Source organism: Hipposideros armiger, unplaced genomic scaffold (assembly GCF_001890085.2).
Source record: "Hipposideros armiger isolate ML-2016 unplaced genomic scaffold, ASM189008v1 scaffold_23, whole genome shotgun sequence".
Classification (NCBI taxonomy): domain Eukaryota; kingdom Metazoa; phylum Chordata; class Mammalia; order Chiroptera; family Hipposideridae; genus Hipposideros; species Hipposideros armiger.
Genome location: NW_017731373.1, coordinates 7,239,628 through 7,252,920, shown reverse-complemented (window position 1 = coordinate 7,252,920; position 13,293 = coordinate 7,239,628). Strand labels below are relative to the sequence as shown.

At 38.2% G+C, this 13,293-nt stretch overlaps 1 protein-coding gene across 1 annotated transcript in view; it reads left to right on the top strand.

Annotated features, from left to right (window-relative positions):
* RAPH1 (Ras association (RalGDS/AF-6) and pleckstrin homology domains 1) overlaps positions 1–13,293 on the top strand; it is an 80,612-nt gene that overhangs the window by 19,741 nt on the left and 47,578 nt on the right. The window contains exons 3-4 of the mRNA XM_019635619.1: positions 2,005–2,110; positions 2,923–3,431. Of these exons, the coding sequence (XP_019491164.1) occupies positions 2,005–2,110; positions 2,923–3,431 (615 nt within the window). The remainder of the gene's footprint in view (positions 1–2,004; positions 2,111–2,922; positions 3,432–13,293) is intronic.

Below are 13,293 nucleotides of genomic sequence, written 5' to 3'. Positions count from 1 at the left end.
AAAGCAGACATGTTTGTGACTATATTCTGTTAATGCTTAATGAATTTTGAGGATAATGCTTTCAGTTCTACTAGAACCTCATTAAGAATCATTCTCTTTGTCTCCAATCAGGAGAAATAACATTATTTGTTGTGAGAAAGGTCTTTTCTTATATTCGTAGTTGTGAAACCATTTCAATTTAACTCTTAATTTTTTAAAAGTAATTTTGGCATAGAGATGATGACTAGGCAATGCAGTTCTGCACTGAGGAGTAAAAGGAAAGAGGAAGCAAAATAGAGGAAATAGAAAATTTTAATGCGTGAAGGAAAGTATGTGAGGGCCAGCTGACATGTGTGAGTTTTCCTTGACTCAGTGTGATTTTATTGTCCATTCTTGGGAAGGGCGGCCAAAAAGAGCAAAGACAGGTACGTATCACTCTAGTTGCTCTAGGTGAAGTAGGACTCCATGCTCCTCCACTGCAAATGGCATTTCTACTGATCGGACCTTTTATTCTTATATTTTAAATTCCCTGATGTATAAATGTGAAGAGCCACTCACCAAAAAAAGCTGGCTCTAAACTAATGCTGTGACTGTTCTTTTTATTATATAAATCTGTCTTTAGAGAGAAAGATTTAAAACACTGTTGTGTAATGTGTTTCACTGCTAACAAGTTGCTTTTTAACACTTCAGAAATTTTGAGAAAATATTTTACTTACTAAGTTAGTAGCTAAAACCTCAAGTTTTTTGTTTATTTTAGTTCACCATAACTGTATATACCTATATAACACATACAGTGTTAATGGGATTTTCAACTTTATGTTAAATCAGGTTTAAGTTTTAAGTGTTGGTGAATCTTCTGAAATCATTTGGAAAATTTTGTGTGTATTTGCATTTTTCTGGAAGGTGCATAACTTTTATCAAATTCTCAGTGACACCCACAGCCCCTCCCCCCCCCAAAAAAAGTTAAAAACCACCCTACAAGATTACTGATTTCTTGGCATCAAGGAATATTTCTTGCTCTTTCCCTATTGCATCAGCACCATAGACACAGCAGATAATGATAGTAAGTATCTGTTTATTTGAAGTGGTAAATAAATTGGCTTTTAATGTGTCCTCAGTTATATTCAAGTTATTTTACAGAAAACATTACCTACCTATTCTTCATTTCCACTGAGAAAAGGATGCATAGGGCTTAAATTGCAGCAGAAGAATTAGGTTTGAGGTTAAATGAGAATTTCCTGGCTGTTCTGTGAAATTCTGAAATAAGACATTTACTAAATGAGGGTGGATCTTTTTTTCTATGATCGTATTAAAAACTGGATGGACACTATCTGAAGGATTAGTTTATCTTGAGATAAATGAATAAAGAAGATAGCATTCTAAGCTAATTCCATGATTTTACTATCCATTCTTTTTTATTTAAAATCCACTTTATAATTATAGATAGAAATTAAAGTTTTGAGACTAATCCTAATATTTGCAAATTTATTTAAATAGGCACTAAATAACTACTGATCCTTTCCCTGAATTTCTCTGTTGTAAACATTGTATTTCCTTATTGTAGAAAGGTTAGAAAAAAGTGTCATTTAAAAGGCGGTGAGATAACTTGCAAGATACCCTACCCTGAAGTGCAGTATAATTCTAGACTTAGTACAGGCAGTATAGCTGGGTTACAATGTTCCCTCATAGAGCTTGAAAAGAATAAGGATATTCCATTATTGTTTAAAGTTTAGCCGCTCTGTTAAGATCTTGGGTCTCACTAATTTTGAATCCAGCATTGTGCCTTATCTTCAGCGTACTTCATGCCAAGAATGACGCTATGCTGGACCAAAACCAAATTACTTTGAGAAAAGCCACAAAATTAACTGCCATCGTTCCTTCCTATTTATCTCACCATGCCCATATTCATATACCTAGTTTACTTTAGAGTGAATTTATGTAAAATAAACTTAGTCATTATACTTAATGTATTTGGAAAGATACTTACTCTGAATTTAATACGACTTATTAAACTTTCTTTTTTAGAGTTTGGATTCTGATAAGCCCATGGAGCCAGTAAAAAGATCTCCTCTTCGCCAGGAAACAAACATGGCCAATTTTTCTTATCGCTTCTCTATATACAACTTGAATGGTAAGATGTAATTGGAAACATAATGTAAAATAATAATATATCAAGATATATAATGTGAAAGCAATGAAACTACAGTTCCAAATAACTCAACATAAAAATGATATGCATAACTTGATTGAGTTCTGTTTCTTGATTTGTGCATTTTATTACTAATTCAAATGATCACAGAAAAAAATAAACTGGAACATAACTAAAATTGTTTTCTAGTTGAGTGATTAATAATTGACAGAGTACATACCCAGGTGGAACCCCACAGCAAACTTAATTGCATTGTTGTATTTTCACTGAAATAAAGTCCAGTGAAATTACTTGTAAGTAATTTTAAAATCAGCCCCCTCTGGCCTTTATTTAATGTTCTTTACCTAGTCAACTTTATAGTATTTGAAATTGACTTTCCAACCTGTAATTTTTCAGATCTTACATTTCTCTCTATGCCCTCAACTCTTCAGGTAACATCCCTACTGGGGCATTGATCGTATAACAACTTTGAGCCTCTGGTAAAAAGTTACATAGGGTATGTGGTTAAAACCATGGAACAGTAATATGATTTTGCATTTTTACCTTGCAATTCATAATTTTATTCTCCTCTGATTACTATAAATCCTAAAAAATGGACTATTTGCTTCTAAATTTCTCTCTTGGAATATGAAACAAAAAATTGTTAGAAATACTGTATTTGAGAAGCTTTAGGTCAATAGGATGAATTTCTTTACTTCTTTCTTCCCCTATGTTCATTAATCGAAATATGTAATAGAATGTATACATGCTGATTCAGAGTGTTCTGGAAACATCGTGTATGTTGTTCATTGCAGAAGCTCTGAACCAGGGAGAAACTGTGGATTTGGATGCCCTAATGGCCGATCTTTGCTCGATAGAGCGGGAGCTTAGCAGTATCGGTGCAGGAAATAGTAAGCGTCAAATCACAGAAACAAAAGCCACTCAGAAATTACCTCCTAGCCGACATACATCAAAACATGGCACCTTGAAAGGATTATCTTCCTCGTCGTCTAATAGGATAACTAAACCATCACATGCCAACTACTCCCTTGATGACATCACTGCACAATTAGAGCAGGCCTCCTTGAGCATGGATGAGGCTGCTCAGCAATCTGTACTAGAAGATACTAAGCCCTTAGGAACTAATCAGCACAGAAGAACGGCGTCAGCAGGCACAGTGAGTGATGCTGAAGTACGCTCTATTAGTAACTCCTCTCGTTCCAGCATCACTTCTGCAGCCTCCAGCATGGACTCTTTGGATATTGATAAAGTAACGCGCCCTCAAGAACTGGACTTGACACATCAGGCGCAGCCAATTACCGAGGTGAGTAGATGGAACTTTTTTCCCCTGGTATTTTAGTATTAAAATAGGAAATGATATTTTTTAAATGTAGTTTTAAATAACTTATTTTTTTCTGTATTTAAAATTTGTCAAGGATACACCCCTGAGCTATGTTTAAAATCAGACTGCAAAAGGAATATATTACCAGATATGGCAATGTCACAAAGATGATTAAGAAGAGATTTAGTTTCTTCATTTTTATTCTTGTGACTATTTGAAGTCTTTGAATTAATGTTAGTTGTTTTAAATGATTAAAAAACTTGAAATGTGGTTTATATTTGATGATATTTTGCAAAGTTATTATAGCTATTAAGCTGATAATAATTGCTTAATGCATATTAATTATAAAACAACCACTTAAGGAAAAAACTTATATTCCCATTGTAGTCTTCCAAGATTCTGGTTTTCAGGGTTTACTCCATTTTATTATCAAAGAGTCAGTGTGGTGTAGTGGAAAGAGTTACTGGGCTTGGAATCAGGAAACTTGGTTCCAAGTGTTTTCTTTGCCACTCACTACCCTTAGGACCTAAAAGAGTTACTCAGCCTCTGTGCACATCAATTTCTCATTAGTAAGATGGAGCTAATATTACATGGTCTACCTTCCTCATACGGTGGTTTAGAGAATCAAAAGTGATATACGTGAACAGATTTATAAAAGATGACATTTTTCTGAATGTGATGTGGTGAGGGTAAGGATTGGATTCATCATAAAGTAAGTTGAGCAAAAGCTGAGTTTGGTGAAGGTTAATTCTTGATTGAGTTTTTTTCATCAAGGAGAAGGAAATTTTGTTATAGAGTAGCAACAAGAAAGAAGAAAATCAATGGGACAAAATAAAGCCAGCCTTCCATTCGTTTGTGTTTATAGTGCCCTCTAATACATGGTCAAATAATCTATTTATGAATAATCAAAATGTAAACTCTTGTAAAACGTTGTTGAAGGATTTACACAGAAATTTAAAATTTCCACCTATTACTTGACATTATTGATTCCCCCCCCCATTGATTTAATCTATTAAACTAATTTCCATTAGTCAGTAACTCTTAATACCTACAAATTTACCTAGCTTTATTCTAGGTACTGTGGAGCATAAAAATTCATGAATCATGGTTGTTTGGAGATAAACTTGAGTTTTATTGCTTTTTTTTTTTTTAAAGATTTTATTGGGGAATTGGGGGAGGGGAACAGCGTTGGGGTTTCGGGGGAAGGGGAACAGACAAGTTGCTGTCCTTTTGTTCTTCAGTCTAGTTGTGGAGGACATTGCCTCACTGGCCCATGTTGGTATTATTGTTGCGCTCTTCCTGGGTGAGGCAGTCTCTCGCTGGCCATTGGACGGCGGCTTACGGTGGCTCACAGCAGCTCACACCGGCTGCCGGCTGCTCATGCTGGCTGCCAGCCACTCACGATAGCTTTCGGCAGCCCCACTGCAGCCTATGCCGTTGCTGGCGACTCATGGCAGCCCTGCTCCAGGTTGAGCTGTTGTTCGCCATCTTTGCTGTAGAAGGCGCAGGGTCACTGGCCCTCATGTGGGATCGGAACCGGGGCCCTACTGCTCAGAGCTGGTGTCCCAAGCAAACTCCTAACCAACACGCCACTTGGCCGGCCCCGAGTTTTATTGCTTTTAAAGAAAGCAAATTATATCAATCTAAAGAATAACCTTTCATTTATTTAAAATGAAACTTATCAAAGTGGTATATATTCTATAGAGAACTTGAAAACTGATTTCTCCCTTGTTCCAGGCTTGGGATTACATTTAGCATGAGCTGCTTAGTATGCGTCATTTATGTCTTTTAGATTTACCTGTTGGGATATGAGCACTATTTTATTAGGGATATGTTTTCTTGGTTTTTCTGTGTTTTGTATGTTGATATTGCTTTTTTCCAATCAGATTTATTTTTAGCTGGGTCAAGATGCATGAGATCAGGTCATAAATGAATCATTGGGGCGGGGGGGGGGGGGAGAGAGAGGGGGGGTGAGTGAGAGTGTGTGTGTGTGTGTGTGTGTGTGTGTGTGTGTTTCCATCTGTAAAATACACTCGTTATAAAAGTTCAGACAATAAAAGAGCAAGTAAAGTGAAAAGTTCTCTCCCAACAAACACTTCAAGTGGTATCCAGTGGTATCCATGGGCAAGGATACCAGTGTTCAGTGGTAGTATGTTTAATATAAGACTTTAATGTAAGGTTTCATGAATGAACCAAAAATAGAGCAGGGAAAGGATTTAAGGTCTTTTCTGTCCAGCCTGTTCTTTTGCCTTACTCAGATGGGTAGAAAAGTGGTTTAAATGCAACTTGCTTCAACACACTTTTTTCTGGATGTAGTCTGTTCTGATTGAAATCAAGAAAACTGAGGGAGGCTCACTAGATCCCAAACCCATATATCAAATTGTCCCTACACTCAAATAGTTTTTAAAATATATTTTAGTGTTGCCTGCATGGAGTTTAAAAAGTCAAATGGTTCTGTGAGACTTGTTATAAAAACGCGGCTAACACACATGTGTGCTCATGCATGCACATGTGCCATGTTCTGCTCCCAGAGGTAAGCACTTTTCTGCTCTTTTAGGGTATTTTCCCTCATATCATTAAATCTATACTTATATCACTATTTCTTGTTTTTTGTTTTGTTTTTTTTCAGTTGTATGTATTGTCTACTGACTTCTCACTCTGCAAGATTTGGAGATAGAGCTCTTTAGGCAACTCCCCTCATTTTTCTCTGTTTGTTCCCGTCCTCCCAGTATATTTTGGTTGGGTTACTAGTGTTCAGTGTTTATGTTGTCATGATTATATACCATATTTCCCCATGTAGAAGACGCACCCTTTTGCGAAAAATTTGGGGTCTAAAAACTGGGTGCGTCTTATACAGTGGTTGTAGATTTTTTACTTGCATTTCCTGCCTTTTCACACTTGTTTTTGCGCTCATTGTTGTAGATATTTTTAAGACACACCCAGTTTTTTGGTTTTTTTTTTTTAAGATTTTATTGGGGAATTGGGGGAAGGGGAACAGACAAGTTGCTGTCCTTTTGTTCTTCAGTCTAGTTGTGGAGGACGTTGCTTCACTGGCCCAAGTTGGCACCATCATTGCGCTCTTCCCGGGCGAGGCAGATCAGTCGCCGGCTTCTGGACGGCCACTCTCTGCGGCTGCTGGCCGTGCACGCTGGCTGCTGGCTACACACGGTAGCCCATGGCAACCCACTGCCACAGGGGCTGCAGCCTACGCTGTCGCCTCACAGCAGCCCAGCTCCAGGTTGAGCTGTTGTTCAGCATCTTAGCTATGGAGGGCAGTGTCACTGGCCCTCATATGTGGGATCGGAACCGGGGCCCTCTGGCGTCCCAAGCCAGTTCTTAACCATTGCGCCACTCGGCTGGCCCAAGACACACCCAGTTTTTGGACACCCAAATTTTTCGAAAAAGGGTGCGTCATATACATGGGGAAATACTTGCAATTTGCTGCTGAACTCTATATACTTTTATTACATTTCCTTTCTGGTATATTACATTTTGCTTTTCCTGGAGTTAATAATTTTCTTTATATTTAAACATGTATCTTCTTTTATGTTTATCACTATTTCAACTCCAAACTCCTCCCCCCACCCCCCGGTTGATTAAATCTCTTGTTTCAAACAAAATTAGTGTTCTATTTATTTCATCTTCTTAAAATCCTTTTCTGTCTTTTGTAACCTTTACTCTAGGATCATTCTTAGATCTTTTCTCTCAGCTGAATGAGCTTCTCCAAGAGGATTTTTCCCACCCCTGGCCTAGCGGGCATGTGCCTGGCTGCCAGGGCTTTAGCAGCTCATTTGGGAAAGAAGGCTTGAGATGTGGGGTGGTCCTCAGTGTTCAGTGTGTGATCTTCCATTTAACTCTAGGTCAGGGTTTCTCAACCATCAGCTTACTGACTTTTAGGGCTAACTACTCCTTTGTTGTGGGGAGCTACCCTATGCCTTGTAGGATGTTTAGCAGCATCCCTGTCACCTGCCCTGGCATTACTACGTGCCAGTAGAACACACACACCCTCCAGTTGTGACAGCTTGATATGTCTGCAGACATTGCTACATGTTCCCTGTAAGGCAAAATTGCCTCCTTTAGAATCACTGCTGTAAGTACAGAATTAATAGCAGGTCTGAGCCCTTTTCTTCATGGGAAGTGACTTGAGGTTTTTCTTCCCCTGGAACTCATTTACTGGAAATTTGGTAAATATAGAATGCTTTTAGATAATGTTTATTGTAAATTGACCTCTGATTGGTAAGTGCATATAGAGTAGGAGGACAGTGAATGAACTTAAGAAGCCTATGAAAAAGACACAGACCTTGATGTCCTGGTGTGCATTGTGTGTAACTCTTGTGAGCAGGAACACATCCTTCAAGGGGCCCTGGAATCTACACTCCTTGGCTGTTATAATGCACCACTGGTTCCTGTGGAGCAGGAAGTTTTTCTAAGGCAGGGTGATTTCTGTACTTATCCCACATGATCCCTTTCTCTTTTAATTGTTGGTCCAAAAAGGACCCCTAGTGGGCTGTGTCGACACCTTCTGAAGATAGTGTGTCTCATGCTAGCATGTTGTCTTTGTCTTTTATAAAACTAAGTGAACTTGGTGCCAAGCTGTGGTCTGCTGGGTCCTGTGAGTCAATATCAATCTGAACATGACACTACTGCTGGAGGGAATCTGGGAATTAACTGTTCTTAAATACGCTTTCAGCCAATCTTTCCTGCTTTTAGTCCCACCTTCACTTCTGCAGCTTCTGGAGACTTTTGAGGTTATGTAATGTAAATTGGGGTGCTCCTCTGCTTTTCTCCAGTGCTGGCTTAGTATTCAGCTTTTCTTGGGTCTGCTGAGTTGGTTACCATTCAGCCATGTGCTTTCTAGCTTCCAAAATTTTGTTATGTCTTCTGTGAGTTTGTTTTAAAAACAAACAAACCATACAACAAAACCCTTCATTTTAGTCTTTGTTTTAGTGGGGATAGAGGATGGAATAGAGCTACCTCATTGGCCATTCACAGCCTCCTTCTCATGTCTACAGTCTCTTGACCTGGAGTGCCCAAGGTACAGTCCTCAGATTGCCTTTCTGTATATAGCCACTCCTTTTGTGATCTTATGCACTGACAACTCCCAAATCTTAATACCATATTTTATTTATTTAAGGCATACCCCCTGTCCTCGTCCCCCCCCCCACACACACACACATTTTCATCTCTCTAAAACAATAGTGCTAAACTGGGAGCTATTTTGTTCCCCAGAGGACATTCAGCAGTGTCTGTCAGTGATAGAAAGGTGCTACTGGCATATAGTGGGTAGAGGTCAAGGGTGCTACTAAAATCCTACAATGCACAGGAACAGCCCCCACAACAAAGAATTATCTGACCCAAAATAGTTCCAAGGTGGAGAAATCATGTTCTAAAATCAGGTGGCATCTGTCATTCACCGTCAGCAAAGTGGCAGTTAAACTGTGTTGTGATGCCTTCTGTTGATAGTGTCTGATAAAGATCAAGCAAGTACCAGCATTAAGTCATCTTAGATTCAGTGAAATACAGAGTCCCCTGAACTCCAGGCTCATACATCTTATCTCTAATCAACATCCATCTCTATTTGAGTGTCTAGATAGGTAGCTCAGATTTAGTTAGTCTATAACTGAAGCTCTCTGATCTTTTCTCAAACTTAGTCTTCCCATGACTTTCTCCATTTCAGTTAATGGCTATTCCGTTCTTCCAAATCACCCAGCAAAGTCTTTCATGTCTCTATCTACTTCTCTTTTTCTTTTTATTCTCTTTCCAATCCAGCAGCAAATTCTGTTGCCTTCACCTTCAGAATGTATCCAGAGTTTTATCATCCCTTACCACCTCCACTGCCACCAAGCCAGTGTTATCTTGATGTACATTTTTGCAGTAGCCTCCCAGCTGATCTTCCTATGTTCACCTTCCCCTTAGCTGTCTGTCGTCCACATGACAGCCAGAGTGGTCCTATTAAAATGTAAGTCAGGTCTTGGCCCTCCTCTTTTTCAAACCCAAAGGCTTTGTATCTGTCACTGTAAAACCAAAATCCTTACCGGATCTGCTTTACCATTACCCCTGCCCCTAGTTTCTTTTCCTCCCTTTCCCCCTTACTCTGTCGGCCATACTGCCTCCTAGCTGTTCTTTGCCAGAGGTCAGAACCCACCTCAGAGCCTTTTTGCTTGTCCCTGCCTGAAGGCTCTTCTCCCTGACAGACCCCCTGACTGCCTTCAAGGATTTGCTCAGGTATTACGTTCTCACTGAGGCCCTCTTTGATCACCCTGTTTTGAAAGTGAACTCTTCTTCTGCCTTGTGATTACTTTTATCTCCCTTTTGTCCTTTATATTTCTCTTTACTTTATCACCATTTAATGTACTATATATTTTACTTTTTTATTCTGTGGATCTATCTCCTCCCGCTTGAATATAAGCTCCATGAAGAGAGGGACTTAAAAAAAATTTTTTTTTTGATTCCTGATGTATCCTTGGCATCTAGAACATTATCTGGCTCATAAGAAGCCCTCAGATATTTGAATGAACAAATATATGTGTGTATTCAATCCACTCTAAGATTATCAGCAATTATTCTCTTTTAACATGTAATATAAAGTGCCACAAGTGACATAACATGTGAAAACTGTGAAAAGTGAAACTTGTTTTTTACAACTAGGTTCTTTAGAGGCAGTAATTATATCTGTTTTAAAGAAACCCAGGACAGAATAGTTACTTTCAGCTAAAGTTTAGTGACACAAATACCAATTAGAAAAATCAATTGAGATTGGTTTCATTTTTCATCTTGGGGACATGGGTAGTTAAACTGCCCATCTAATAATAAAATAATACTGTGGCTTATCTTTCTGCCTCCTTGCTCTCTGAAAGCCAACAGGGACAGGCACAGTACAATTTCATATCAGGGAGAGTATGTCTTTTTTCTCTGAGTTTCTTTTTCTTGACCCTTGTTGAAATACTGTGCTTCCATGCGCTTCACATATGTTATTTCAGTTAAGCCACCCACTATCCTTTTGGTAGGGGCATTATTCCAAAGAAGAGACTAATTAGGTCAAATAACTGAAAAATCTGTATTTGACTTCCAAAACTACATTTGCCTCCCAGTTTTTGTCAGTATCTTAAAAATTGAAGCCGATTGTTAAAAATCATTATTTCCAGAATGTTAAAGAATGTTTTAGCATAAAAATATTGTCCATGGATAAACATAAAAATGAACCATAGAATAATTTCTGTCAATATTCTTATGAAACCCATCAGTAATGTTCATTTGCTAAGTTTTTAAAATTAGAATTTACTGTACTTGAAATAAATTCTAATAAGGGTCCTTTATATCTTAAACAACGGGAAATAAATGTTGTAGCTGATTTATTGTCATCCTTATGATACTTTTATTCACATTAACTGATAAAACAATACTTTTCAATAAGACAGCAGTTTGCAAATTTGAGTGGCAATTGGCATGTTATAAATTTTATATAAAATAGGGTTCACTGATAAAAGGTCAATGCTAAAATATATATTTTCTACTGGGATTTAAACTGGAATGATTCCTTTGAATTTGGAATTTTATTCATAAAAATGTATTTTTTAAATGGAAATGCTTTTAAAAGCTATTACTGTAGTTTACAGCAGATTCAAAAGGTTTTGCTGAATCTTAAGTATAGTTGATGATTATATTATAAATATTATGATAGGGAATATTTCATAGTATCTGAAACTTTTGAATGTTATAATGGTTTTCCTCATATGTATATGGATTTTTATTAAAATCTTTATGCATACAATATTATAACTTGTGGTATACAACAGCATATCATAGCTTCAGTGCAATTCCTACACTCCTTTCACTTTTCAGAACTATTTCAAGAATTAATGTGTGCAGAAACTTTGAGGTATTAGAAATAAAAGAGCAATTGTGTTTATTGTAACATCAGGGGGAAGTCCCCACTGGTGTTGAAGTCCATTGAATTATTCTTAGCAAACAACCTTTTACCCTGGAGTAGTATTAAGTGGGTGGGGAGCACAGAGCTTTCTGAAACTTCGAGGCCTGCATATCTAAAAGGTTGGGGTTATTGGTTTCTCAGTTATTGCAGCTACATTTCTCTTAAAATTCTAATGACTGCGTCAATAAAGAAATTTATTGACATGTACCAACTTGGTGTTTAATTCCAGATTTTGCTGGCCTAGCCTGAGGTTAATAGTGGAAGGAATAGGTATCAGATGAAAGAAGAGCTCTAGATTTGGCAAAAGCCAGGGGAAAGTCTGGTTCTCATTTACAAACACGTCACCCCAATAACCCTGGTATGTGCGCCCTGATTCTTGTTGTGTGTACTCCTTAGAAATATATGCAATTTTTCTTCTCTGAAGAGGTAAAAAAGCATCTTTATTTAAAGCCTGTTTTGTATTTCTTTTATGTTTTATGTTATGTGCTGGAGGGCTGATAAAGGACTTTATTTTGAACAAGAATAAAAATATATTCATCCGTTTTTAAAATCAATAGGGACTATAAAATATAAAATAGTTTTAAAAGCATTCAGATACTATATAGTGGTCACTAAAAGGAGAGGAATAAAGAGAAGAGGGGGGAAAATAGAAAACAATGGCAGCTACTATATTAAGTGCTTATTTTGTGTTGGCGTTGCGCTTTACATGTCATATCATAACATACTGAATCTGCACGGTGCTTTGTAGAATAGGTACCATTATCTATCTCTATTTTACAGTGAAAGGAACTAAGACAGAGAGTGACTAAATACTTTTCCCAAGGATTTGAACCCAGTCTGGCTGTAGAGAGCATACTGTAATACCATGCTGCTTCATCATAGAATTGAAGGACAATCAAGACACGGCTGGCCTGGCCAGTGCTCTCAGAACCAGGCCTATAGACAGAACTACATGGGCCTGAGAAAAAAGACAAAAAGATTTATGCAGTAATATCCCCATCTTGTGGTGGTTTAGTATATTCCTGAATATATTGCTAAAATTTAACAACTCTAAACTAGCTCTAATCTAAATGTATTGAGGCATAAATAAAATTCAGATGAGGGCTGAATTCTAATTCTAATAGAATTCTAATAGAATTTTAATTTTAGCAACCTTTGGAGATAAGTGCTATTAATTACCCCATTTCACACACAAGGAAACAGGTTAAATAATAAGCTCAGAGTCATATTGCCAGTAAATGGCTGAGCTGGGGTTAGAACCTAGGCACTCCAGCTCCTGGGTCTACATTCTTAACCATCAGCCTATGCTTATTATTTTTTTTTTTAAGATTTTTATTGGGGAATTGGGGGATGGGAACAGTGCTGGGGAATTGGGGGAAGGGGAACAGACAAGTTGCTGTTCTTTTGTTCTTCAGTCTAGTTGTGGAGGACGTCGCTTCACTGGCCCAAGTTGGCACCATCATTGCGCTCTTCCCGGGTGAGGCAGATCAGTGGCCGGCTTCTGGATGGCCAATCACGGCGGCTGCTGGCTGCTCACGCTGGCTGCTGGCTACACACGGTAGCCCATGGCAACCCATTGCCATAGGGGCTGCAGCCCACACCATCGCCGTCGACCCACAGCAGCCCAGCTCCAGGTTGAGCTGTTGTTCAGCAGCTTAGCTGTAGAGGGCAGTGTCACTGGCCTTCATATGTGGGATCCAAAGCAGGGCTCTCTGGCTGGCGTCCCAAGCCAGCTCTTAACCAACGCGCCACTTGGCCGGCCCAGGCTATGCTTATTTTTAATATTTGTGAAAAGCGCATATACATATCAATAAAAGATGGATGTGAATCTGCTTTACTGAAACACTAATGTATGTTCACAAACCTCTACTTTTTTTCCAATTGTAATCTAAGGGGTTAACAATAAAGGGAAGT